The sequence below is a fragment of the Rhinoderma darwinii genome, chromosome 3 (assembly GCF_050947455.1).
Source record: "Rhinoderma darwinii isolate aRhiDar2 chromosome 3, aRhiDar2.hap1, whole genome shotgun sequence".
Taxonomy (NCBI): Eukaryota; Metazoa; Chordata; class Amphibia; order Anura; family Rhinodermatidae; genus Rhinoderma; species Rhinoderma darwinii.
This window is the reverse complement of record NC_134689.1, coordinates 174972018-174999132: the sequence shown is the minus strand read 5'-3', so window position 1 is coordinate 174999132 and position 27115 is coordinate 174972018. Positions and strand designations below refer to the sequence as shown.

Sequence of the window (27115 nt, the reverse complement as noted above, 5' to 3'; positions counted from 1 at the left end):
TACTGTATGAAGAAAACAATTGTTTATATTGACACCTTTGCTCCACTTCTACATGCGTTGGCTGAACCTTTTAAGTAACCGCAAAATAGTTGGCACACTAGGGTTGGGGGGGGGGGGGGGGGGCGGCAGGTGAAAAGTATTTTCTCTCCGAGTAATATAGTGGTCTAAAAAACATTACCTGTGAACCTTTCTCACTAATTCGTCTCATCACAAGAATTTCATGATGTATAAAGATGACTTTGTTTGCTATTTGAACATCAAGCTGCATTCATATGGGGGCCATGGTGCTGCAGATAACAAAATGCACCCAAAAGAAAAAAACTTGAAATCAGTTTTTTTGAATTAATACAGTTAAAACATTTTGAGTATTAGATTAATTTGTCCATTAGTCAGAGTAGGAATATTGGGACACACATCCAGTAAGTGAGGTAAGTTCTTTGTTATGCTCTTGTCTAGCGTTGATAGATTATAAAATAATAAATGCATACTGTATGCTCTTTTATCAAACAACCTTGCCATAATTCTGAAACAGAAAGCCTGTGATAGTCCAGATGTCTGGCGCATGTTGTAGTCTGGATTGGCTACGCAGCATCATTACAAGGTTCATCTTGTAGCCAGAGATTGTTAAAAGGAATTCTGTAAGACACCGCTTGGGGAGTGTCCAACAAGATTCCATTCTCTACTTCGTACCGCTCTAGTCCTAAGGGCCGTGACCAGTCATTTTAGTTGTTAGGACAGTGATGGTCAACCCCACCCATTATTGGGAACTCAAGTATGGCCCTTGACTCCATCAATGGACTGCACTTAAAGGGATCCTGTCATCAACATCTTACCTGTTAAACTCGCCTGACCCCTCAATGGCCGCAGCTGTCCAGAGTTCGTTCCTGTTCTCTTCTTTCCTGAAGTCCTCCTCTGTCGGTAAATGTAGTAGTTTAAACTTTTCCCGCCTTTTATGGTAATTATTTTTCCCTCTGGGATGCAGCTTCTTAACCACGCCCACTGCCACCACCTGTCCGGCCCTGACTGGCTAAGGAGTTGTCAATCAAAAAGAAGGAGGTGGAGTCCACTCTGAGATGCTGGAGGAATGAAAATCTGACTCTTTTCAGATGAAGATTTGACTCTTTTCTGCTCATTTGCATACGGCGCCAGACCACTGAAAAACGGAATACTAAAGCTACGGAGCTTACTTAGAACATATTTATAGCTTAGATGACAATGATTTTTCACCCACTTTCACCAGGTATTGCTGGCTTTATAAATGCTGGTGACAGGTTCCCTTTAACATTCTCATGCATATGACTCCCACAGCCATGGTTTGGATCCAGCAGGGGGAAAAAATAAAACCTTTTCAAAACTGGTCTTCTGAAACCTGTACTTTTACTTTTGTAAAATATATATGTTTAGGGAACATATACTGAAAACTCAGCCAAATAAGCCCATGCATGCATCCATACATAGATCACCATGTAGCTCTTGACCAGATACTACTGTATCATGCCCCGGGTTTATGGCTGCCTCCTGGGTTTTGCCCCCTCTACATACCTACACACTCTGTCCTGTGTTGTGTTGCTAGGCAAAAGGAAAATGTACATTCTATCTGTTCTCCTGCTGCAGATTTTACACCGTATGGGAGCACAGTCCGTATAAAGCGAAAGATAGGACATGTCTTATCTTTTGTGACTTTCCTGTAAATAAACGGAAGGTGTCCGTGGACAATAGAAGTGAATGGGTCTGTAATTACGGTCCGCAATTATGGACTATCTTTACAGTCGTGTGCATGGGGCGTGACTTCCCAAAATGCTTTGCATCTTATGTCTGGTAATAGGCGAGTGTTAATGAGGTACCATAATTAAAGTAAAGTGAATGTTGTCATTAGAAAATGAAGGTAATCTCTAATAAGTTTCTATGGCAGCACTCTGAATTTGTTTGTGATCATTTCTATGAATAGCTCCTAATATTTTATTAATGCAGAATATTTTGGCTGCAGACACTCGTGTGATGTTCTTGCATGCACCCACTAGATGGCAGTATAAGGGTACCCTTTTATTCTGAACATTTTCAGCCTTTTTCCAGTCTTTCTCCTGAGATCCATGACCAATGCTTTTGACATGTCCTATGGAGCTAATCCGAGCAAATAGTACAAAGTACTAAAAACACAGTTTTTGCCCATTAACGCAAAACCTTTTATATGGAATATCTGAAAACATATTAAGCCATCATTTTTGGAAACCACCTAGATAATCGGGCCTTCATATGTATGTAGAATTATAACATCTTTTTAAATGCAGAAATGGCTTGTATGTGCGTATTGTGAAGTATGATAAAGTGCAGTTGTTGGTATTCTGATCGCTTAGAATCTCATTTCTAGCAGATATGTTGCATGTTGGACCGTTTAATCCCAATTTAATAATTGTTGATTTTCATGGTGTTGTTTCGAGGTTCTATGGTGACCTTTTGGGATCTTAAGCACTTAGCCGTTGTATAATAGCTGCTTAGGGCTGATTATTCAGGGATAGTTTCACAATAGGATAGCGATTCACAATTTTGTGTTGCTTTTTATGTATTTTTAGGCTTGTTCTATACATACATGTTTTGTTTCTTATTAGGGGCTATACTGGCATTTATGCTGGGATTATTCCACATACCACTTGATGAATGTGAAGACCTATATCGTAAATTAGGAAGTGACGTCTTTAAGCAGAATGTTATTGTTGGAACAGTTAAAATGGGCTGGAGCCATGCCTACTATAACAGTGAAATGTGGGAAAAAATGCTCAAGTAAGTATGCAGCGTTTTACCATATCACGCCGGTTTATTATGTAATAAGATTGTAATCTTCACCGCAGAGGGCACACAATATTGCAAATTAAATATTTTAGATCCACTTCGAAGTTCATAAACCCTTGTAGGTCATGTTCGGAAGTGTTGGAAATTTTCTGTGCTACGTTTTTCTGCAGATTTTCCTTATTCGTGGCAAAATAATTGCTACAAATCCACAACATGTAGGGCATGCTGCTACAAAACCTAGTTGGCTATACATGTCAGGATTGTGGGACAGTTAACAATGAGGAATAACATCCTTCAATCTATCACCAGGGAGGAATATAGAAAATGGTTTATCGTGCATGATTCATGAGATTGTGAGAAATAGAGGTAGGATGTGCTGAAAAGTAAGTGGAAGTCACAGTTTGGTAAAGATGCACACGTTTTTCTATTTTTTATTATTGCATTTTTAAAATAATACATTGATGCACCATCTCAATGTGCATGACCGGAGATGCAGTTATTTCTATGCTTTCCATAGGTGAAAATTATTGGGTTAAAGATAGATAACCCGTTTTACTTGCCCTCTGACTGTATCGATTTTGATTTGAAAGAAATCCATCTAAATAGCAATGGCCATTAAGGCGGGATTCACACGACAGTGTTTCCTGGCCGGGTGCCGGCCGTTCATAAATTGGCCGGCACCCGACTGCATTAGGAATAATAGACCCCTAATGGGGCTATTCACACGACCGATTTTTTTGACGGCCGGGAAAACCGGCCGTCAAAAAATAGGACATGCTCTATTTTCGGCCGGGTGCCCGGCCGCCCGGCTCCCATAGAAGTCTATGGGGCCGGGTAATACCCGGCCATCACCGGAATGTGTCCCGAGTGATGGCCGGGTCTACCGTCGCTCGCGCACTCTCTCTCCTCCTCCTCACAGTGCAGAGTGCATGTGAGGAGGAGGAGGAGGAGGGTATTTTATTGCTCGCTGTAGGAGTCGGAATCCCCAATCCCCGGCCGGGGATTGGGGATTCCGCTACAGGAGAAGTGCGTGACTACACTGTCCAGATATGGACACAGCGAAGTCACTCACTTCTGCAGCGGAATCCCCGACTCTATGGCCGGGGATGCCGCTACAGGAGAAGTGCGTGACTACACTGTCCATATATGGACACAGCAAAGTCACGTACTTCTGCAGCGGAATCCCCGACTCTATGGCCGGGGATTCCGCTACAGGAGAAGTGAGTGACTACACTGTCCATATATGGACATTGAAGTCAGTGACTTCTCCTGGAAGGGGGGGGGGGATGGGTGCAACCTACAGGGGACTTGGTGGCATCACCTACAGGGGGCTGGGTGGAATCAACTACATGGGGCAGGGTGGAATCAACTACAGGGGGCAGGGTGGCATCACCTACAGGGGGCAGGGTGGGTGGCATCACCTACAGGGGGCTGGTGGGTGGCATCACCTACAGGGGGCTGGTGGGTGGCATCACCTACAGGGGGCTGGTGGGTGGCATCACCTACAGGGGCAGGGTGGCATCACCTACAGGGGGCAGGGTGGCATCACCTACAGGGGGCAGGGTGGCATCACCTACAGGGGGCAGGGTGGCATCGCCTACAGGGGGCAGGGTGGCATCGCCTACAGGGGGCAGGGTGGCATCGCCTACAGGGGGCTGGGTGGCATCGCCTACAGGGGGCTGGGTGGCATCACCTACAGGGAGCTGGGTGGCATTACCTACAGGGAGCTGGGTGGCATTACCTACAGGGGACAGGGTGGTATTCCTACAGGGGGCTGGGTGGCATCGCCTACAGGGGGCTGTGTGGCATCACCTACAGGGGGCTGGGTGGCATTACCTACAGGGGGCAGGGTGGCATCACCTACAGGGGGCTGGGTGGCATCACCTACAGGGGGCTGGGTGGCATTACCTACAGGGGTCTGGGTGGCATTACCTACAGGGGGCTATGTGGCATCACCAACAGGGGGCTGGGTGGCATTACCTACCAGGGGGGCTGTGGCATTATCTACAAAGGGCTGTGTGTGGCAACAAATTTAAATGAAATTCATCCGATTTTAAAACGGACAGGGAACAAAACGGATGCAAATCGGGTCCAAATCGGCCGGTAAAAACGGCAACTCGGCCCGGAACGGAATCGGAACGGATGCAAATCGGATGCAAACCGGCCGGGAAAATCGGCCAAAAACGGCCGATTTTTCCCGGCCGACACTCGGACCCTGTCGTGTGAATGAGGCCTAAGTTGCGGCTGCCTGGGACTCAAGTGATATGTTGATAAAAGTTATTGCTCTGTTACTACTATTAACAGCAAATAATTCTTTATTTTTTCAAGAGACACTGGGGCAAATTTTTTTTTTATTTTTTTTTGCACATATAATGCTAACTTACTTACAATATTCTAGCAGTGTTGTTTGCTTCTTCCCAGCTCGGTTGCATCTATACATTTTGAACCCTTTGATTATGGGCAGCTGTGCCATGTGATCGGAGTCTGACTACCACAGTAGACCATACTCATGTGTAGACAGGAGGTCAGTCTCTTCTGTGTGGCTGACTTCCTGTGAACTACATGGTTACATTAACAATTATCAAATACATCCTGTCAACTCGGAGACCCCTCAACCCCCACCCAGCTCCATCCTCCTTGTTTTTCTGTATGTCCCCCCATGTATATAGTGCTGCTGAAGAGATAATTTCTGCCCGATCTAAGGGTCCAGGAGTGCAGTGATCTAATCGTCCTTACAATGATTAGCTGCAAAGTTATAAAACTACCCTGACTCGCACTAACTGTCTATACTATCTGTGAGTGCTGTGTGCAGAATCTCCAGTGTATTTCTGAGTTGCTGCTTCTCACGGTCTCCTGCTTGTATAACGGCTGACAGAAATCTATGGCAAGCAGGAGGCAGAGAAGACAGGCTGAACCTGCATCATATAGGATACACTGAGACTGCAGTGTGAGGACAGAAGTTCTGTGTCACTGATCTATCACTTGCTGCAATTAGATAGGACTCAGAGCAAAGCAAGTGCAGTGTGATGAGACTGCCTGCCAGAGGCATGATGGGAAATGTAGGCTTCACTAGGGGAACCATATCGGATGAAGAAGAAACCAAGATAGCAGACAACCCCTACATGACACATCAACTAAAACTGGTTTATACAAGGCATACACTATAATTTAATAATAGCAAATGATAATTAAAAAAATGCTTGGGCTTCTTTCATATTTGTAAATTGTATTTCTTTTTCCTTCTAAAAGGGAAAGAATGGGTTCTGACCTTATGATTGAAACAGCAAGAAATCCCTTATGTCCTAAAGTAAGTACTTCAATGCTCAGTTATTTTGTTGTTGCGTGGCAGATTTTTATAGCTATAATTTTGTTTTGGGAAGATGTTTGAATGTTTGCTCAAATGAATTGCATGTTATTGTGCCTACCAAATGGCATGCTGCCTTTCCAGTGATTATGACTTGGTGTGTGTGTTTTTTTTTTTTTTTTTTCAGCCAAACAACAGAAATCACACTTTTTCAGTAGTTAAGGCTATGTTCACATCTACGTTTGGGGGTTCTGTATGGGCTCTCATCAAGCTGTCTGGTATTTTATTTATTTTTTACAACGAAAATAGCGCAGTCTGCAGCACTATTCTTTCTATTTAAAGAGGCTCTGTCACCAGATTTTGCAACCCCTATCTCCTATTGCAGCAGATCGGCGCTGCAATGTAGATAAGAGTAACGTTTTGTTTTTTTAAAAACGAGCATTTTTGGCCAAGATATGACCATTTTTATATTTATACAAATGAGGCTTGCAAAAGTACAACTGGGCGTGTTTAAAGTAAAAGTACAACTGGGCGTGTATTATGTGCGTACATCGGGGCGTTTTTACTTCTTTTACTAGCTGGGCGTTGTGAATAGAAGTGTATGATGCTGACGAATCGGCATCATCCACTTCTCTTCACAAACGAGCGTTTGCAGGTAAGTAGCTACATCGACTTACCTGCAAACGCTGATGCTGCTGCAGAATCAACTGTAGCCTCTGGTGCCGATGTGTCCTCGCTCGTCCGACACGATGCAGGACCTGGGGCAGGAAGTGAGTGACGTCACAGCGTGATCTCTGGAGAACACGCTGTGTCTGTGCACTGCCAGAAGCTGGGCGTTGTGAAGAGAAGTGGATGATGCTGATTTGTCAGCCTCATACACTCCCATTCACAACGCCCAGCTAGTAAAACAAGTAAAAACGCCCAGATGTACGCACATAATACACGCCCAGATGTAACACATAATACACGCCCAGTTGTACTTTTACTTTAAACACGCCCAGTTGTACTTTAGAAAGCCTCATTTGCATAAATATAAAAATGGTCATAACTTGGCCAAAAATGCTCGTTTTAAAAAAAACAAAAACGTTACTGTAATCTACATTGCAGCGCCGATCTGCTGCAATAGGAGATAGGGGTTGCAAAATCTGGTGACATAGCCTCTTTAAAAAGAAAAAAAAAAAGTTAAATCCTGCCGAATATATATTATCACTGAAATCAATATATGGGTTCCTCAAAGAAACAAGTAGTATCACAGAGTGGGAACTCTTCATAAAACATAACCTTTATTCATTATTAAGAATAAAATGCTGTAGGTAATTTTTTTGAATACAAATGCCACGCCTGCCCAGGAAGTCATCACAGACCATGTGGAATGCCAAGCCTCCATCTACAACTTCTACAAACCAGCATGCCTTGTAAAATGGATCATCATTATCCACCTGTTCCTTCCTCAACCAATTGTCGTCTTTACTCCCAGGAGTTGTGAGTTGTGATCTGACACAAATGTGCCGATACAAGCAAATATTTATTACATATTTATCTATACATTTTATAGGTCTGCAATTACACACAATTTGTCCAGTATTGTCCCCTGATGAACCAGCTAGGTTGGGGAAACGCATTGGGACGATATGAAGTGTCAGTGTTGGGATTATTTTATGCAATATTTGGTGCCTAGAAATGACACTAATTGTGTGTGATAGAAATGTTTGTATCCCTGGAGTTTGTCCATAGATGGTGTATGCTACCATGCCATCTAGATCTTTTCTGGATACTTCAGGGGATTATTGTGGGTTGCGTATTTAATTCAACGCTGTTTGGGTAATTCTTTTGAATACGAACACCCCTGAGTCTTTTAATCTAAATAATGAATAAAGGTTACGTTTTATGAAGAGTTCCCACTCTGATACTAAATCCTGACAAACTCCATTACTGTCGATGGGGTCTGGCGGTGACTGGATTCGTTGGATGATGTATACGTCACAGCATAATAAGTGTTGTTGTTTTTTGGGGGCTGTGTATGCTTCTATTATGTTACGTCCTTTTGAGACTATAAAAGCATCAAATTACTGATTATATAAGGTGCTTCCTGAGTATTCTGATGATTCTATTCGCGCCTCTCCCTCTCTCTCTCGCGCCTCTCCCTCTCTCTCTCGCGCCTCTCCCTCTCTCTCTCGCGCCTCTCCCTCTCTCTCTCGCGCCTCTCTCTCTCTCTCTCTCTCGCGCCTCTCCCTCTCTCTCTCTCTCGCGCCTCTCCCTCTCTCTCTCTCTCTCTCGCGCCTCTCCCTCTCTCTCTCTCTCTCTCGCGCGCCTCTCCCTCTCTCTCTCTCGCGCCTCTCCCTCTCTCTCTCTCGCGCCTCTCCCTCTCTCTCTCGCGCCTCTCCCTCTCTCTCTCGCGCCTCTCCCTCTCTCTCTCGCGCCTCTCCCTCTCTCTCTCGCGCCTCTCCCTCTCTCTCTCGCGCCTCTCCCTCTCTCTCTCTCGCGCCTCTCCCTCTCTCTCTCTCGTGCCTCTCCCTCTCTCTCTCTCGCGCCTCTCCCTCTCTCTCTCTTGCGCCTCTCCCTCTCTCTCTCTCTCTCTCGCGCGCCTCTCCCTCTCTCCCTCTCTCTCGCGCGCCTCTCCCTCTCTCTCTCGCGCCTCTCCCTCTCTCTCTCGCGCCTCTCCCTCTCTCTCTCTCGCGCCTCTCCCTCTCTCTCTCTCGTGCCTCTCCCTCTCTCTCTCTCGCGCCTCTCCCTCTCTCTCTCTTGCGCCTCTCCCTCTCTCTCTCTCTCTCTCCCTCTCTCTCTCTCTCTCTCGCGCGCCTCTCCCTCTCTCCCTCTCTCTCGCGCGCCTCTCCCTCTCTCTCGCGCGCCTCTCCCTCTCTCTCGCGCGCCTCTCCCTCTCTCTCGCGCGCCTCTCCCTCTCTCTCGCGCGCCTCTCCCTCTCTCTCTCGCGCCTCTCTCTCGCGCCTCTCCCTCTCTCTCTCGCGCCTCTCCCTCTCTCTCTCTCGCGCCTCTCCCTCTCTCTCGCGCCTCTCCCTCTCTCTCTCTTGCGCGCCTCTCCCTCTCTCCCTCTCTCTCTCTCTCGCGCCTCTCCCTCTCTCTCTCTCTCTCTCTCTCTCTCGCGCCTCTCCCTCTCTCTCTCTCTCTCTCTCGCGCCTCTCCCTCTCTCTCTCTCGCGCCTCTCCCTCTCTCTCTCTCGCGCCTCTCCCTCTCTCTCTCTCGCGCCTCTCCCTCTCTCTCTCTCTCTCGCGCCTCTCCCTCTCTCTCTCTCTCGCGCCTCTCCCTCTCTCTCGCGCCTCTCCCTCTCTCTCGCGCCTCTCCCTCTCTCTCTCGCGCGCCTCTCCCTCTCTCGCGCCTCTCCCTCTCTCTCTCGCGTGCCTCTCCCTCTCTCTCTCGTGCCTCTCCCTCTCTCTCTCGCGCCTCTCCCTCTCTCTCTCGCGTGCCTCTCCCTCTCTCTCCTCTCCCTCTCTCTCTCTCGCGCCTCTCCCTCTCCCTCTCTCTCTCTCTCTCGCGCCTCTCCCTCTCTCTCTCTCTCCTCTCCCTCCCTCTCTCTCTCGCGCCTCTCCCTCTCTCTCGCGCCTCTCCCTCTCTCTCTCGCGCCTCTCCCTCTCTCTCTCCCTCTCTCCCTCTCGCCTCTCCCTCTCTCCCTCTCTCTCTCTCGCCCCCCTCTCTCTCGCCCCCCTCTCTCTCGCCCCCCTCTCTCTCGCCCCCCCTCTCTCTCGCCCCCCTCTCTCTCGCCCCCCTCTCTCTCGCCCCCCTCTCTCGCGCCCCCCTCTCTCGCGCCCCCCCCTCTCTCGCCCCCCCCTCTCTCGCGCCCCCCCCTCTCTCGCGCTGATTATATAAGGTGCTTCCTGAGTATTCTGATTCTATTCGTTAAATAGTAACTGTCGTTTCAGGTGACTTTTCACCATTCGCCTCTGTTCTGTGTATGTAGTGTACATGAGGAATAACAATATTTCTGACATGTTTACTGCAATTTTCAGCAGCTTTCCCTTCTGCAGACTTAATATCGAATTGTCAGTTGTCCCTGAACTCCGCTCCAGAGTGGGCAGAGACAAGCTGCTATGTCGTCTCCCGTACACATGTCACACAGAAGATTCTCGCGCGCCTCTCTCGTATTAGTATTTGCCAGTGCTACTTCCATATAACAGTAGTCAAATTATTGATAGAGCGGAATCTGATATGTTGAACAAGAATATTTCCCAGCATGTAACTATCTATTACTACTACAGTGTGTATGTGTATATATACATACATATATATATATATATATATATAATACATACAGTGAAGGAAATAAGTATTTGATCCCTTGCTGATTTTGTAAGTTTGCCCACTGTCAAAGACATGAACAGTCTAGAATTTTTAGGCTAGGTTAATTTTACCAGTGAGAGAGATTATATTTAAAAAAAAAAAAACAGAAAATCACATAGTCAAAATTATATATATTTATTTGCATTGTGCACAGAGAAATAAGTATTTGATCCCCTACCAACCCTTAAGAGTTCAGCCTCCTCCAGACCAGTTACACGCTCCAAATCAACTTGGTGCCTGCATTAAAGACAGCTGTCTTAAATGGTCACCTGTATAAAAGACTCCTGTCCACAGACTCAATTAATCAGTCTGACTCTAACCTCTACAACATGGGCAAGACCAAAGAGTTTTCTAAGGATGTCAGGGACAAGATCATAGACCTGCACAAGGCTGGAATGGGTTACAAAACCATAAGTAAGACGCTGGGTGAGAAGGAGACAACTGTTGGTGCAATAGTAAGAAAATGGAAGACATACAAAATGACTGTCAATCGACATCGATCTGGGGCTCCATGCAAAATCTCACCTCGTGGGGTATCCTTGATCCTGAGGAAGGTGAGAGCTCAGCCGAAAACTACACGGGGGGAACTTGTTAATGATCTCAAGGCAGCTGGGACCACAGTCACCAAGAAAACCATTGGTAACACATTACGCCGTAATGGATTTAAATCCTGCAGTGCCCGCAAGGTCCCCCTGCTCAAGAAGGCACATGTACAGGCCTGTCTGAAGTTTGCAAATGAACATCTGGATGATTCTGAGAGTGATTGGGAGAAGGTGCTGTGGTCAGATGAGACTAAAATTTAGCTCTTTGGCATTAACTCAACTCGCCGTGTTTGGAGGAAGAGAAATGCTGCCTATGACCCAAAGAACACCATCCCCACTGTCAAGCATGGAGGTGGAAACATTATGTTTTGGGGGTGTTTCTCTGCTAAGGGCACAGGACTACTTCACCACATCAATGGGAGAATGGATGGAGCCATGTACCGTCAAATCCTGAGTGACAACCTCCTTCCCTCCACCAGGACATAAAAAATGGCTCGTGGCTGGGTCTTCCAGCACGACAATGACCCGAAACATACAGCCAAGGCAACAAAGGAGTGGCTCAAAAAGAAGCACATTAAGGTCATGGAGTGGCCTAGCCAGTCTCCAGACCTTAATCCCATCGAAAACTTATGGAGGGAGCTGAAGATCTGAGTTGCCAAGCGACAGCCTTGAAATCTTAATGATTTACAGATGATCTGCAAAGAGGAGTGGGCCAAAATTCCATCTAACATGTGTGCAAACCTCATCATCAACTACAAAAAACGTCTGACTGCTGTGCTTGCCAACAAGGGTTTTGCCACCAAGTATGAAGTCTTGTTTGCCAAAGGGATCAAATACTTATTTCTCTGTGCACAATGCAAATAAATATATATAATTGTGACAGTGATTTTCTGTTTTTTTTTTTTTTTTTTATATAATCTATCTCTCACTGGTAAAATTAACCTAGCCTAAAAATTCTAGACTGCCCACTGTCAAAGACATGAGCAAACTTACAAAATCAGCAAGGGATCAAATACTTATTTCCTTCACTGTGTGTGTGTGTGTGTGTGTGTGTGTGTGTGTGTGTGTGTGTGTGTGTGTGTGTGTGTGTGTGTGTGTGTGTGTGTGTGTGTGTGTGTGTGTGTGTGTATATATATATATAATATAATCCAAAAATCAGGCAGCACTCCAAGGTATAAGCAAGGTAGAAAAAGGTGCTTTATTGGTCTATATACACACGACGTTTCAGCTCAACACAGGAGCCTTTCTCAAGTGATATATTGCTTATACCTTGGAGTGCTGCCTGATTTTTGGATTCTACTACAGCAGGTCAGTTAGCCCTGACCTGGGCAGGTCGGCACCCACCTACGATTTACAAGGCTGTGCGGCTGACATTGTATTTGGACTTTTAATATATATATATGCACCAAATTGTCACTTTTCTTCTGTATGGATGCAGCCAGATGATAGCTGGTCCATTTAATGAATGAGTGTAAGAGGGCAACATAGCAGAAGCATCCTGTATAAAAAAAAATAAAAAAAATCTATAAAAACAATGGTAGGTATGTGTCCAGTTCATGTATGATAAATTGCACCATACTGTAAGAGCCTGTTCACATCAGCGTCGCCCTTCCGTTGAGGGGTTCAGTCGGAGTTTTTTGTCAGGTTAACCCCTGAACGGAAAGGCAAACGGAAACCTTAGCTTCCATTTCCCTCACCATTGATCGACTGCGCTATTGGTTCCGTGAAAACAACAGAACCCTGTCACAACGGTGACCAATGGAAACCATTAACAACGTTTCCGTCACCATTGACATCAATGGTAGGGGAAACGGAAGCTAAGGTTTCTTAGCCTTTCTGTTGAGGAGTTAACCTGACGGAAACTTCTGTCAGAACCCTTCTGTCAGAACCCTTCTGTCAGAACCCTGTCATTTTCCGTAGAATGGAGGATCTAGGATTATTTATTATTCTTTCTATAATATCATTAGAATATTACAAAAAAATAATATTTCTGCTTTTATATTTTACAACAAGAGCTTATTGTAAGACCGTTGTGTTCCGGCTTTGAATAGCATCACTTCCCTTTAAGTGGATCAATTATTCAGTTAGTATAATACAACTGTGGGATGAGGAGTTTATTCACTGTTATGTTCTGCTTTATCAAGTACTGATGTAATGCTGTTTAGCTGCAGTGAAACACAAAGGCCACTTCATAAAATGTTGCATTGCAAATAGTAATTCAATTGACGGAGGCACCAGACGTACTGTTTCTGAATGTCAGCCACTCTGTGCGTATGTGCCACTGGAAAAGTTCCTGATGAGTCTTGACACTGTCTTCTAAAACATCCCGTATTGACTACGACTTCCCAACAGGAAGTGCTGTATCATCATCATGTGAATTCCACGGTCTGGCGCTTTGTAGGACACTCTAAATGGCTGCAATAGTGCAGCGGCTCAGCAGTATAAGTAGTCTGGTGTTTAGGGGATGGATCTACATTACAAGGTCAGTGTAATTGCCTTGTACAATATTGATGTGCAGACAATGCATTTACAACATACTAACAGATATAAACAGACAATTACAACAATGCCAGCACATAATAATGGTTTTATGGAATTCTGGTACTATGGTGAGCAATGGCAACTCATGATTTTCCCGTTTACACGCATGTGCCCATGCTAATTAAATGAACGTCTGCTGAAACACTGCTGTGTATGGGGGTGTGCCGATTCTCCCCCCAACGGCAGATGTCGGGGAAAGAAGGATTCAGCATGTTCGATTCCATGGCAATATTTTCTTCTCTCGGGATATAAGCCGCTGCCAGAGTGTCTGGCCATGGCTTATTTCCCCTCTACTCCATTGAGTTCACATTCACACTCAGCCGAGCCGAATGTGTATGGGGGTCGGGAGAAACAATTGATGGCCGAACGAGTGTTCAGCTGTCAAATGTGTATAGCCACCTTACATAGTGGAGTGTCAGAACTCCGATTTTGTCATTTCTATATGGCAACAGTGCAAATGAAGTATCTCTATCTCATAGTAGGTACAATCTTAGCCTTCGTTCACATCTGCGTTGGGGTCCCGTTCTGACGTTCCGTTGGAGCTTTCCGTCAGAACGGGACCCTGAACAGACACAAACTGGCACTAACGGAAACCAGAAGTTTCTGTTTCCATCACCATTGATTTCAATGGTGACGGATTCGGTGCACATGGTTTCCGTTTTCCTCTGTTGTGCACCGGATCCGTCATTTTGCCGGAAGCAATAGCGTAGTCTACTTGAAATCAATGGTGATGGGAACAGAAACCTCTGGTTTGTGTCTGCTCATGGTCCCATTCTGACGGAAACCTCAGAACGGGACCCCAACGCAGATGCGAACGAAGCCTAAATCCAACATTAACAAAGTGAACCTTAAAATCTAGCTTGTCATTTGTATCAAATATTTTGATATTGCCAGAATGTTGCCTTCTAGATTAGTGATTTTGGTTTTGTTTTGTTTTTGCTTTTGAAGCTTCATGGAAATTTTGTGTTTGGGAATGTTTTGCCGTCTAGTTAATTTAGTTCTCTATTTGTGACATTTTTGATAATTTATCCTGAAGAGAAGAGTTGTATTTTAAACCTGGTTGTGCTGAGAAATGAATACATGGCCATTGTTGTTATACCATGTTTATCTTTGATTATTGTAGGTTGCTTCTGTGAGCACCATTGTTAATAGAGGAATACCATTAAAGGCGTTTGTGTTCCGGAACTACAACCATTATCCAGGTGTTAAATCGCCTTATATAGGAGGATGTCAATATAATCTGTGGCAAGCTATTCGAGCTTCATCTGCGGCACCAGGGTACTTCCAGGAATATGTACTCGGAAATGACTTGCATCAGGTGAGTGGCATATCCACAACCTCATAATTTTTTATTTAGCCTGGTTCTAGAATTTTTTTGTGTTCGTATTGTAATACAAGTTGTTATTCACCTCATTACATTATACTGACTTTAGTATCCAGGATTTAGTAGCACATCTTCACTGAGCACAGTTTGGTGAAGGTGCCTGAAGGCTGATGGATAATCGTGTCAAACACATCCTCCACTTCACATCATTATTTTCTACAGACTGTGATTGACCTAATCCTATAAAACAAAAAAGAAACCTGAACTGAAATTATTCGCTAGCAGCCTGACAGCCTTGACACTAATAAAAAGCATTACTGAAGCACAGAATATTGTGCCTTCTGGCATCACTTGCTCAGATTCCTAAATGAATGAGCCATGTTACCCTTGACAGAGCAAATCCTGTTCCTCTCCAGTGCACCACGGTTCATGTTGACATCATCATTTATCCGCCACTCCTTCCCTTGCCTTGTGCAAATGGATTTACTGTTATTTAAGAGTAAATTACATGACAGTACCTATAACTGTAATATCTGATTATTGTCTTCATAATTTCATCTTTACCTGCTTCATGCCTGGCCATAGCCTGTTATTTCCTCTGACTTCATAACTTTGCTGTCAAGCCTCCTTAATGTCCACCATTCTTTGTCTGGTTATGATCATTGTTCACATCTAAGCTGTCAGAAGGCAACAAATTGGATTTAGATCTTTGTTACCACTTACATTTGTTTTGCTTTATTACACCATATATAGTGCATTGCGTACAAAGCCAAACACGATGAGGCGTAAATTTAAACAAGGCAGTCAGAAGATGTGTCAAATTTATCACAGTGGTGCACGCTGTATGATAAATTTGGTGCGTCTTGCTAGGCCTGCAAGACACTTTTCTCTTTCTTATACTACCTATTATTTTGCATAGTTCCCGCTAGTTTTTGGTGCCTAAATCTTGGCATATTTTAAGCCACGCCCTCCTCAAAACCACACCCCTTTCCCGCTAAGCCATGCCCCTGTCGAGTGTGTTGAAAAAAGTTAAGACCGTTAAATAGTAAATCTGCCCCAATGTATTTTCACTAAAGCCTTTTCATCCTTTACTGAAACTTCTTCCAAGGGCTTAATGAGTTTGCAGTTCTTAGAGGCCCTTGTGTTTGATCCCAGGAGTTCTCCTATATGCTGCTGCAAAGCAATGTTCCCTAACAAGTGGCTCAGGAGTGTCTTGGGCTCCCTACATGTGGCTCCTAAGCGGGCGGCAGATCTAAATACTGTTTTGACCTAGTGGAAGCAGGGACAGCATTACTGAAAATTAGCACTAGGGTCAAATCCAGATCTCTGGCAATTACCAGGGTAAGGGCCATATCATTCAATCATATCTTTTGTATTTAAAAGTGACTTAAAGGAAAGAAAAAGTTGGACTGCTTCTATAGGGGAGCTTAATACAGGAGCAGGTTTAGCAAAGTTTTACATGACGTCCCTTGGTTTCAGTAGATGTTAGTGACGTCTGTTAATTCAGCGAGTGCTCTACAGTACTAAAATTCTGCTAGCTGCGCTGAACATGGGACTTCCACCCTTTGTTGGACAGAAATTATTTTGATATCTTGAAAAGGGATTTGTCACCTGGACAGTCCGTACAGTCCCCTTCAACTATTTAGTGAGCCCCTTCTCCCCCACATCTCTCATTCAGGGTGATGCTAAAAAAGCTCAAATGATACCACGTGGCCACAAACGTGCTACTGTTAGTAATCATTTTTACTACAAAATATTTATTGTTTTTGTGTGTTTTTACTTTACCTTCCCTCCAATGTTTGCTGAACTCAATGCTTATCTTTAACTATTGATATAGATTTTTGGGTAGGTGGTAAACCACTTAGGGCCCATGCACACAGCCGTGCCCTTAATTACGAACCGCGATTGCGGGCACGGCCATCTGCATTTTCGGGTCGAGCTCCCATACAAAGTATGGGAGCACGTCCTGTAAAATGCAAAACAACGGACATGTTCCATAGTTTTCGGGACATTTATACGGCACGGACACCCATCCGTAGTGATATGGAAAGGTGTTCGCTGCCAATAGAACTGAATGGGTCCGTTATTGCGGACTGTATTACGGTCCGCAATTATGGACAATTTTTACAGTCAAGTGTATGGGGCCTTAGTCAAGTGCCTTATTTCCTAGTGTACTTTTTATGCATTTACATGTTTGATTATGCACTATAGCATTTGTAACAGATTTACCGACCTGTTCAGTCCAGGGTTCTGCACTTAATATATGAGGCATTTCACTATGCACTTTATGCCATTTACCTTGCATATCCTGTGTCTTAGGCCTTATTCACACAAGCGTATTTCACGTCTGTGTTTCGTGCGTTAAAACAACGGACGTCACATGGACCTATGCAATTTAATGTGCGTATTTTGCGCATCACGCACCCATTGAAGTCAATTTGTGCGTGAAAATCACGGAGAGCACACGGACGCACATCCGTGTGCTGTCCGTGATTCACGCAACAGTTGCCAAAGAAATAGCAAAAAAAAACAACTGAAGGTGGTGTTTTTCTTTTTCTCGACGTAAAAAACGTGTGAGATACGTGTACAGTGCGCATATGTCAACTGTATGTCACGCGGAACTGCAACGCAGGAAAAACAAGTTTTTTACGTGCGCAAAACTGACACGTTCATGTGAATAAAGCCTTAGTCATTAAATAAGTCCTTTTTGCTACATCGTGTGTGTTTTCCTTTCAATGTTTATCGTATGTTTTCTTATATCATTTACTAAAAAAAGAATCTCTTTCCTGATATATACTGTCTTTTAACCCCTTAACGACCGCCAATATACCTTTTCACGGCAGCCGTTAAGGGTACTTATGCCAGAGCACCGCCTTCTTCATGTCGCTGTGTCATAAGCCCGGCACGGGTGTCCTGTGCCGGCTAAAGCGGGTGTCGGGCGGTCTAAAGACAGCCGGGCGCCTGCTCTAACGGCGGGATTGATTTCAACATCTATCTCCCCTTAGATGCGGCACTAAATAGCGAGCGCCGCATCCAAGTGGTTTTGGAGGGAGGGAGCTCCCCCTCTCACTCCACCGGCACCCTGGAATGGCAATCGCAGGGTGCCGATGGCTTCTATGGCAGCCGGGGGCCCAACAAAGGGCCCCAGGTCTTCCTGTAGTGGATGCCTGCTAGGCATGCCTGAGGCACAACCTAGCAGGTGCCTGCCAGTTTTACACTGACAGGCAATAATACCCTGCAATACAGAAGTATTGCAGTATATTATAAAAGTGATCAGAAGATCGCATAGTGAAGTCCCCTAGTGGAACTAAAAATAAAGTTATCAAAAAGTTTAATAAAGTTAATAATAAATAAATAAAAAACACACATTTTCCCTTTATAAAATACTTAATTAAAACATTACACATATTTGGTATCGCCGCGTCCCTATTAACCCCACCTATAAAGCTATTATGTTATTTAACCCGCACGGTGAACACCGTAAAAAATAATGCCAGAATTGCTGTTTTCTGGTCATCCTGCCTTCAAAAAATTTGATAAAAAGTGATCAAAAAGTCGAATATACTCCAAAATGGTACCAATAAAAAACAAGCCCTCATACAGCTGCATCGACGGAAAAATAAAAAAAATGATGGCTCTTAAAACATGGCGACACAAAAACAAATAATTTAGAAAAAAAAAAGTGTTTTTATTGTGTAAAAGTAATAAAACATACAAAATCTATATACATTTGGTATCGCCGCAATCGCAACAATAATTTCATTTATTGACTGAATCCCCAGGAGGTTTCTCCAATAGCAGCAGCCGTTTGGGCTTTAAGAAAAATAGACACCTCTAAAGAAAAGGGATTATACACTCTTTGAAGTCCAATCACATCCTCGTGGGCCTTATATATTCAGCTGTAGAATATATTGATCAGAAATGGTTGGTTTAACTGGTTGCCGACACAGGACGAGTATGCTCGTCCTGAGCGGCGAGCACTTCGCGCATTAGGACGAGCATACTCGTCCAGTGTGACAGCCGTCTCTGTGCGCGCCGGGTCAACGGCTGTAATACACAGCCACAGCCCCGCTCTGACAGCGGAGAGAAGAGAAACATCTTCTCTCCGCCGTTAACCCTTTGAACGCCGCGATGACAGCTGATCGCAGCGTTCAAGGAGAGGGGACTGCACATTGATCGCGTCACAGAAAATAACTGTGACGCGATCAAAGCCCATAACTCATATGGCCAGACAGCCCAGGGTCCAGTGAAGGACCCCAGGGCTGTCTGAACATATTTACTGTTGTTAGGGCATACTGAGGTATGCCCTAACAACTGCCTGTGTACGATCAGTAACAGGCTAATGTACTGGCATATAGATCTATGCCAGTACATTACAGTTACAAAATAAAAATCAAAATGATAAATCCCTTTATGGGATTAAAAAAAAAAGTTAAATGAATGTAAAAAAAAAATAATGGTAAATAAATAAATAAAATACACAAACACACATTTTTTATAATAAATCAACTTTTTAAGATATAAGTCCCAAAACATGAAATAATATAGACATATTTGGTATCGCCACGACCGTAACAACCTGTACTACAAATGTATACCATTCTTTATTATGATCGGTGTATGGTGTAAAAAAAAAAATAATAAAACTGCTGCACAACTGCTTTTTTTCGGCATTTTAATCTAATTAAAAATTTATAGAAATTAAACGATAATGTATTTGTACCAACAAATGGTACGTACATAAAGTACAACTCGTCCCGCAAAAAACAAAGTCTCATACAACTACGTCGTACAAAAAATAAAAGCGTTATGAGCGTCGGGATGCAAAGAGGGAAATGTAAAAAAAATTGCTCTGTCCTCAAGGCTAAAATTGGCCGTGTCCTTAAGGGGTTAATGAAATGGCCTTATTAAAAACAATAATAATGTGTATTAACAGGGAGGAAGGAACATTGTCTGGGGGAAACATAAGCAAAGAATTTTTCTATGATTTAGTTTAGGAATAGTGTCTATAAACAGCCCATAAATCATATCTTACATACATGTCAATATATATTGTTCAGAGTTGGCATGAGACAGAGGCTGGCGATGGGGTCGGGATTCATAATTGTGTTTTTGTTTTGCAATAAGTTGTTTTGCTCTGATGACAAATTGATATCATATTGCATCAGTTTTCATTGTTTTCTCACTCTGTCACATATTGATCTCAATGCTTTAAAACAAAAAAAATCCTGATAAAACCATCACGCCTGAACTGATGAAGGCAGATGCAGATTGATGCACTTTGGCATGAGTTTGAGTCTCCATAGGAATGAATCTGATCCAATGACTATTCCATCGGGAGGGTGTGAACGCATATTCATACACCGCTTTGCATTGAGTGATGTCTGATGATTGCTGGGGATACATTACCTAATGAAAGCCGTCTTTTCAGTGGAGTTCCAGGCAGCACATCCCTAGCCACACTCTATCTCACAATACTGAGGTCTTCAGCTGAAGAAAGGGGTGCCGCTTAACTGAGGGCAGAGAATTGGATTGAGAATTGGCTCAAGGACCGTATCCAGAGGGTTGTGGTCAATGATTCCTTCTCTGAATGGTCCCCGGTTATAAGTGGTGTACCCCAGGGTTCAGTGCTGGGACCACTATTATTCAACTTATTTATTAATGATATAGAGGAAGGGATTAATAGCACTATTTCTATTTTTGCAGATGACACCAAGCTATGTAATATAGTTCAGACTATGGAAGATGTTCATGAATTACAGGCAGATTTAAACAAACTAAGTGTTTGGGCGTCCACTTGGCAAATGAAGTTTAATGTAGATAAATGTAAAGTTATGCATCTTGGTACCAACAACCTGCATGCATCATATGTCCTAGGGGGCGCTACACTGGCGGATTCACTTGTTGAGAAGGATCTGGGTGTACTTGTAAATCATAAACTCAATAACAGCATGCAGTGTCAATCAGCTGCTTCAAAGGCCAGCAAGATATTGTCGTGTATTAAAAGAGGCATGGACTCGCGGGACAGAGATGTAATATTGCCACTTTACAAAGCATTAGTGAGGCCTCATCTAGAATATGCAGTTCAGTTCTGGGCTCCAGTTCATAGAAAGGATGCCCTGGAGTTGGAAAAAATACAAAGAAGAGCAACGAAGCTAATAAGGGGCATGGAGAATTTAAGTTATGAGGAAAGATTGAAAGAATTAAACCTATTTAGCCTTGAAAAAAGAAGACTAAGGGGGGACATGATTAACTTATATAAATATATTAATGGCACATACAAAAAATATGGTGAAATCCTGTTCCTTGTAAAACCCCCTCAAAAAACAAGGGGGCACTCCCTCCGTCTGGAGAAAAAAAGGTTCAAGCTGCAGAGGCGACAAGGCTTCTTTACAGTGAGAACTGTGAATTTATGGAATAGCCTACCGCAGGAGCTGGTCACAGCAGGGACAGTAGATGGCTTTAAAAAAGGGTTAGATAATTTCCTAGAACAAAAAAATATTAGCTCCTATGTGTAGAAATTTTTCCTTCCCTTTTCCCTTCCCTTGGTTGAACTTGATGGACATGTGTCTTTTTTCAGCCGTACTAACTATGTAACTATGTAACTATGTAAGAATAGGGCAGTGGATATAAGGCATCTTACATCTATTACTGCCGCATTCACCATCTTTATCTTAATATAAATGTAGGCGGAGGACCTCTTTAACCTTACCGTTAATATCTGTTTTGTAGTTCCAAGTCCAACTTCAGTGACTTGTAGTGTTTTTCAGATTCATGCGTCAACCCACCATAGTTTCAAGTCACAATAATGAGGCAGTCAAATAAAGTCACTGCATTGACATTTGAACAGTTCAAGTGCACTGTCAAAGTCTGCATAGTATCCCACCTGACCGTATGCATGTAGCCCCTCTAAGATGAATCGAACATAAAAAATGGAGCAAAAAGCTGCTTACTGATAGTTATCGAAAATATCTCCAATCTAACAGTATCTTACATTCTCCGATCAACAAAGGAGCTGAACGGAGTCACTAGCCACACAAAGCATGTCTAACCGGGCAGTGATGGGAAATGGTTACTATGGAGTCCGAAGACCTTGCGTCCAAATATTACAGCTGGGTCTGCCAAGTCCTATATTTCTCGATGCATACTGCATTTTGATGCTCGTTTTATTGAATTAATTTGTGTCATTACTGCTTCGTGGGGATTCATGCTCAAGGTTTTGTTTTTGTGTTCCGCATATAAAATAGCAAACTTTATCCAGGGACTGATTTCTGCAAATGACAATCAATGCAAAATGTATCAACGTAAGAAATATCTCTCAGGAGGGTAAAGTAAGTGCTAACGAAATGCATATAGAGCAGAATAGAATTGCCACTTTTGATAATTTGCATACTTAATAAATTAACTGACACTTGCTGCTCTTTGAGAAATAAAGAATAGTGTTATGTTGTATCTATAAAGTTCCAACATATTATTATGCTTTTGCTTTATGGAGAATGTATTCATTTTCTCCTGAAGGAGATTAAAACACAAAAAAAATTGGTCAGCACATCCTAACAAAATTAAAAATGTGCAGATGCCCGTATGCTGTGACTGCAAATGATACACATAAAAAAAACACATTGCAACTGCACTCTGCAAACGCTAAGACTATTAAAAGCGCTGTATCTAGATCATTTTGCATTACTGCTACTTTTACTTACAAATGTGAGGTTCTTAGCGCACATTTTGATCAAATTGTGTGAGCCAACCTGCCACAACAAGGCGACCTCTTTTAAATGGGTACGTATCCTAAAATGACTCCTCTCCCGGACATAAGCCTGTGGAATGAACTCTGGATAGGTAGGAACCAGCTTTACTCTAATAAAAAACACCCTTGGGCAGAATGGGAGGTGTGCACAACCAAAAATTGAGGCAGTCACCACCCCCACACGAACACAAAAAAGAAAATAACAAAAAAATTGGAGAGCACGTCCGAACAAAATGAAAAATGTGCAGGTGCCCGTCTGAGTGCAGACGATACACATCAAAAAAACACATTGCAACAGCACTCTGCAAACGCTAAGACTACCAAATGCACTGTATCTAGATCATTTCTCCTGAAGGAGACTGCAGTTAGTCCGAGCTGAAGTATAAACTTTATAACCAGCAAAATTAGAACTTGCGGCTAACTTCTCATCCCTTAGAAAAACATGAATTCATATCATTCAATTGCAGATTTGTTTAGCGGCTTATTTAGAACATGCCCTTATTCCGCTACAGCCCAAAGGTTCTCTATTGGTTTGAGATCTGGTGATTGTAAAAGCTATTAGAATTTACTGAACACATTTGTCATGTTCAAGGAACCAGCTTGAGATGATTGTAATATGGCACATTTTCCATCATATGATTTATAGATTGTGACCGTAAAGAGATACGCGTGGTCAACAACAATAATCTTGTATGCTATGACTTTTTAACAATGCTCAATTAGTATTAACCCCTTCCCGCTCCTGGACGTACTATTAGGTCATGGTAACCATAGCGTTCGCGCTCCATGACCTAATAGTACGTCTCGGGAGTAACGGGCGTTTCGGCCGTCCTCCCGACACATACAGGAGCTGTGATAGCTGCTATCTCGTACAGCAGCTGTCACAGCTCCTACAGCGGGGACCAATCGCTGTGTCCCCGCTGATTAACCCCTTAAAAGCCGCGTTCAATAGAGAATGCGGCTTTTTAGGGGTTAAGCTGCCATCGCCGGCCTGCTACGCGATAGCGGCTGGAGATGGTGACTATGGCAACCGGACACCAAACAATGGCGTCCGGCTATGCCATCGACGGAAGCCTAGTGGGTCCTGACGAAGTCAGGACCCACTATGCTTGCTGTCAGTGAGTAGCTGACCGCTCTAATACACTGCACTACGCATGTAGTGCAGTGTATTAGAATAGCGATCAGAGCCTCCTGCCCTCAAGTCCCCCAATGGGACAAAGTAATAAAGTTTAAAAAAAGTTAAAAAAAGATGTGTAAAAATAAGAAAATAAAAGATTTAAAAGTAAAAATACCCCCTTTTCCCTTATCAGTCCTTTATTATTAATAAAAATATATAAACAAACAAATAAACTATACATAATTGGTATCGCCGCGTCCGTAACAGCCTGAACTACAAAATTATTTCGTTATTTATCCCGCACGGTGAACGCCGTAAAAGAAAATAATAATAATAAACCGTACCAGAATCACAATTGTTTGGTCACTTCACCTCCCAAAAAATGGAATAAAAATCAAAAAGTCGCATGTACCTAAAAATGGTACAGATGGAAACTACAGTTCGTTACGCAAAAAATAAGTCCTCACACGGCTTTATTGATGGAAAAATAAAAAAGTTCTGGCTCTTAGAATAAGGTAATACAAAAAGTTAATGATTTTTTACAAAACTTATTTTATTGTGCAAACGCCATAAGACATAAAAAAAACTATAAACCTCTTGTATTGCTGTAATCGTATCGCCCCGCAGAATAAAGTGAATGTGTAATTTATTGTGAACGCTGTAAAAAAAAAATAGAATATAAAAACAATAGTAGAATTGCTGTTTTTTAGTCACCGCGCCACTTAAAAATAGAATAAAAACTGATCAAAAAGCCGCATGCACCCCATGAAAACTACAATGAATTCTTCAAGGTGTCTAGTTTCCAAAATGGGGTCACTTTTGGGGGGTTTCTACTGTATTGGCACCACAAGACCTCTTCAAACCGGACATGGTGCCTAATAAAAAGGAGGGCTAAAAATCCACTAGGTGCTCCTTTGCTTCGGAGGCCGGTGCTTCAGTCCATTACCGCACGAGGGCCACATGTGGGATATTTCTCAAAACTGCAGAATCTGGGTAATAAGTACGAAGTTGCGTTTCTCTGATAAATCCTTTTGTGTTCTAAATAAAAATGGTATAAAAAGGATTTTCTGAAAAAAAAATAATTTCAATTTCACCTCTACTTTGCTCTAAATTTCAGTGAAACACCTAAGGGGTTCATAAACTTTCTAAATGCTGTTGTGAATACTTTGAGGGGTCTAGTTTCTAAAATGGGGTGTTTCATAGGGGTTTCTAATATATAGGCCCCTCAAAGCAACTTCAGAACTGAACTGGAACCTAAAAAAATAAATAAATGAGGCAATACTTCGCTTCTTACATTATACTGATAATGAGCCGTGCCCACCCCGAGATGACCCCAGTTTTGACCGTTTGTATAAATGGAGACCCCTATTAGACCGTTTCAGTGCCCGGTTTTCCCAAGCATACACCCCCTGGAATTGTATTTCTATTGATGAGTCCTTGGTAGATTTTAAAGGGAGGGTTCAATTCCGCCAGTACCTGCCGGGTAAGAGGGCAAGGTATGGTGTGAAGAGGCATAAGCTGTGCGACAGTGCATCAGGCTATACCTACAAATTTAGGATATATGAAGGGAAGGACACCAGCGCTCAGCCCCCAGAATGCCCCCCCCCCCTTACTGGGAGTTAATGCAAAAATTGTGTGGGATTTGGTGCACCCACTGCTGTTACCACCTCTACCTGGATAATTTTTATACCAGCGTCCCACTCTTCAACTGCCTCGCTTCCAGAAGTCATGCGGCATGTGGCACTGCTAGAAGAAACCTGAGAGGCCTCCCTAAGACTCTGCAGGGCAAACACTCAGAAGGGGTGAGAGCCGGGCACATTCTGGCAGCAACATATTGTGTGTCAAGTACAAGACAAGAGAGATGCCACACCAGTACCCATGTACCAGTACGAGGTACCAGTACAGAGACCCCAAACCAGACTGTATCCTGGACTACAATAGGTACATGGGAGGGGTGGACTTGTCAGAACAAGTCCTGAAGCCCTACAGCGCCATGTGGTGTGGTATAAGAAGCTGGCCGGGCAAATCATTATCAAGAGCCTAATCTTTAGGGACCAAGAAGGGGGGGGCACCTAATTCAAATAGGTGCTGTGAAAAAACTGTGTGGTTAAAATGATGACAACAAAAATAAATGAATTCCTTGAGGGGTGTAGTTTCCAAAATGGGGTCACTTCTGGTGGGTTTCCATTGCTTTGATGCCTCTGGGGCTCTGCAAATGCGACATGGCACCCGAAAACCAATCCTCCTGACCCAGTTCCTGCAGGGTCATAAACCACCTCTTTGTAAAGAAAAGCTCCTTCTGCTGGATCCTATACTATCCAGAACGTGACCACACAAACGTCAATCAATGCAGGCATGGAGAATCCCAAGGATTATTCTTGGGAAATGGACTATAACTGGGGATAAAACTGTATTATGCAATTTGTCTTATCACACTGTAATATTTATTGGTAATTACTTGATGGTTTCTTAAATTTATATGATTGTGAATAAAATAATGTCAAGAATTTGAAACCAGTGACATCTGTGACTTTTATATTACATTGTACAGAATGTTCTATACCTGTCAATGCATGTTTCTTCGGCTATTAAGTTCTACAACATTTGATACTTGGTAACCCGGAAATAATTTTATGTAAATAGGGCTTATTACACAAATTCCGACCTACTATGGATTAGTCATTAGTAGTAAACTCTCATTTTAAAGTGATCTTTAATTTTTTCTGGTTTACATACACTACCGTTCAAAAGTTTGGCGTCACCCAGACAATTTTGTGTTTTCCATGAAAACTCACACTTATATTTATCAAATGAGTTGCAAAATGACTAGAAAATATAGTCAAGACATTAACAAGGTTAGAAATAATGATTTTTATTTGAAATAATAATTTTCTCCTTTAAACTTTGCTTTCGTCAAAGAATGCTCCATTTGCAGCAATTACAGCATTGCAGACCTTTGGCATTCTAGCTGTTAATTTGCTGAGGTAATCGGGAGAAATTTGACCCCATGCTTCCAGAAGGCCCTCCCACAAGTTGGATTGGCTTGATGGGCACTTCTTGCGTACCATACGGTCAAGCTGCTCCCACAACAGCTCTATGGGGTTGAGATCTGGTGACTGCGCTGGCCACTCCATTACAGATAGAATACCAGCTGCCTGCTTCTTCCCTAAATAGTTCTTGCATAACTTGCAGGTGTGCTTTGGGTCATTGTCCTGTTGTAGGATGAAATTGGCTCCAATCAAGCGCTGTCCACAGGGTATGGCATGGCGTTGCAAAATGGAGTGATAGTCTTCCTTATTCAAAATGCCTTTTACCTTGTACAAATCTCCCACTTTACCAGCACCAAAGCAACCCCAGACCATCACATTACCTCCACCATGCTTGACAGATGGCGTCAGGCACTCTTCCAGCATCTTTTCAGTTGTTCTGCGTCTCACAAATGTTCTTCTGTGTGATC

The 27115-nt window shown here is 43.2% G+C and overlaps 1 protein-coding gene across 3 annotated transcripts in view; it reads left to right on the top strand.

Moving 5' to 3' along the window:
• The window catches only part of PNPLA8 (patatin like domain 8, phospholipase A2), a 70321-nt gene that overhangs the window by 30899 nt on the left and 12307 nt on the right, over positions 1-27115 (top strand). For all 3 annotated transcript variants that reach the window (XM_075857072.1, XM_075857074.1, XM_075857073.1), the window contains 3 exons: positions 2607-2778; positions 6037-6094; positions 14591-14785. In XM_075857072.1, the coding sequence (XP_075713187.1) occupies positions 2607-2778; positions 6037-6094; positions 14591-14785 (425 nt within the window). The remainder of the gene's footprint in view (positions 1-2606; positions 2779-6036; positions 6095-14590; positions 14786-27115) is intronic.